This window comes from Phaeoacremonium minimum, assembly GCF_000392275.1.
Source record: "Phaeoacremonium minimum UCRPA7 unplaced genomic scaffold PA7_03_scaffold_108, whole genome shotgun sequence".
In the NCBI taxonomy this organism is placed as follows: domain Eukaryota; kingdom Fungi; phylum Ascomycota; class Sordariomycetes; order Togniniales; family Togniniaceae; genus Phaeoacremonium; species Phaeoacremonium minimum.
Window position 1 is genome coordinate 146,529 of NW_006921015.1, and position 1,966 is coordinate 148,494.

General features: G+C 49.4%; 1 protein-coding gene across 1 annotated transcript; it reads left to right on the forward strand.

The window, feature by feature from the left end:
- Positions 1-209: 209 nt before the first annotated feature.
- UCRPA7_1479 (putative short chain dehydrogenase protein) lies at positions 210-1,337 on the forward strand (the record flags this gene model as incomplete). Its single annotated transcript, XM_007914059.1, has 3 exons — positions 210-283; positions 352-896; positions 1,300-1,337. 3 exons carry the CDS (start codon positions 210-212, stop codon positions 1,335-1,337), a joined length of 657 nt encoding a protein of 218 aa, XP_007912250.1.
- Positions 1,338-1,966: the final 629 nt, after the last annotated feature.

A 1,966-nucleotide genomic window follows, 5' to 3' on the forward strand; every position in this document is an offset into this window, starting at 1 on the left:
CTTGAAATAGCATTCAGGATAGAAATGCTTCGGTCACTCTTCAATATAGTTTGAGAGCAATATAAAAAAGGCTGTAGCCTTGGCCTTAATTTTGTAACATCCTTTCGTTGAACTAAAACTCGTCGAACACACTCCTAAAATATCGACTGATCTATTTGTTGGCGCTGCTTGCATCTTCACATATCAGCTCTAGTATCAGTTTTCTGAAAATGACTTTCCATCCTGACACTCTCCCTAATCTCAAGGGGAAAGTTTTCATAGTTACGGGTGGGAATTCCGGCATGTAAGCCTCCACTGTTTCGTCTCTGCTCCCACTAAGAAGCGTAGATAGCTAACATCACCAAACAACAGAGGCTACTACACAGTGGCTCACTTAGCAGAACACGGCGCTCACGTTTACATGGGCGTCCGCGCCACAGACAAGGGCGCGGCAGCCATCGCCAACATCAAGAAGACGTATCCATCAGCCAAGAACATCGACCTCTTGCAGATGGATCTCATGGATCTCACCAGTGTTGTCGCAGCTGCCAGACGATTTCTCACTCTTGAAACAGCTCTCCACGGCCTGGTTAACAACGCAGGCATAATGGCGACGCCCTTCGAGATCACCAAAGACGGCCACGAGGCCCAGTGGCAGACCAACTACCTATCGCACTGGGTCTTAACCGAGCAGCTGCTTCCCCTGATGCTGCGGACCGCCAAGACGCTTTCTCCTGGCAGCGTGCGCATAGTGAATCTCACTTCGTCGGGTCACCTGGGCGCACCCAAGGGTGGTATCAACTTCAATGACCTATCGCTCAAGGATGGCAGCACATGGACGCGGTACGGTCAGAGCAAGCTCGCCAACGTCTTGCACACCAAGACCCTGCACAAGATGTACGGCCCCGGCTCCCCAAGTGCGCGAAAGGGGGAGGGTGAAATTTGGCTTTCGTCTGTGCATCCAGGTATGGTCGAGACGAACATTGCCGCAGGGGTGGGGGATTCGGGTTCGGGTATGATGAGTATTCTCTCGGTCTACCGCATGTTCGGATTGATATGGTCTCCCGACAAGGGGTCGTGGAACAGTCTGTTCTGTGTGGCGAGTCGGGAGATGAAGGCGGAGCAGAGCGGCGGATATTTCGAAATCTTCAAGCGCTTTGGAGAGCCGAGGTGGCAGAGCGGTGCAGCTAAGGATGAGAAGCTTGCGGAGAGGCTGGATGAATGGACTAGGGAGGTGATGAGGACTGAAGGGTGGGTTTGATAATGGCGCCAAATGGATCTGTTCTGTTGGATATACTCACTAGTTTTCCTGTTTCATAGATAGTGATCACATTGCTTTCGAGCTGTTTGGTGTCTAGATTTAGAGGCCATTGGTCAACAACAACACCTCAAGGCCTATTCTCCAATAGTTTGCGTGACAGCCTTCATCCATTAATGTTTAATTTTCTTTAGAAGTAATTAGCGAGCACGAGACGGACTTGCAATCTTTCAAAATTCCACAGAATCATACATAATTTCCATTGGGTAAATCACACTAAACCGCTATGTAGACGTCACTGCGAAATTTTAAGTGTGGAAGAAACAGCCTATGATGCTCATTATATCTAGGTAGTGAGCTGAGCATATAGATTTCCTGCTTGTGGCCACTTGTTCTGCTTATGATTGGTCTGTAGGGTACTTCATTGGCCGGCTTCTTCCCCGAAAGCCGGAGCACTAGGCCGAACCGGCATGCGGGGGGCATTAGCACGCCGAACTCGGTGCGGAGGAATGCAACCTTGGCTACGGCGGCGATGCTCCGGTTGTGCATTGACATTGCAGAGGATACATAGCAATTGATGAAAACGCTTTTATTGTTCTACTGCAGTCATTTGTGCCCTGTAGTGCTGCTCGAGATCATGGATGATCGATGACATGAAAATATCTCGCGGCCGATCACAGTAAAGTGGATATGTGTGGCTTTTGGTCAACACTTAGTTAACTTATGTCT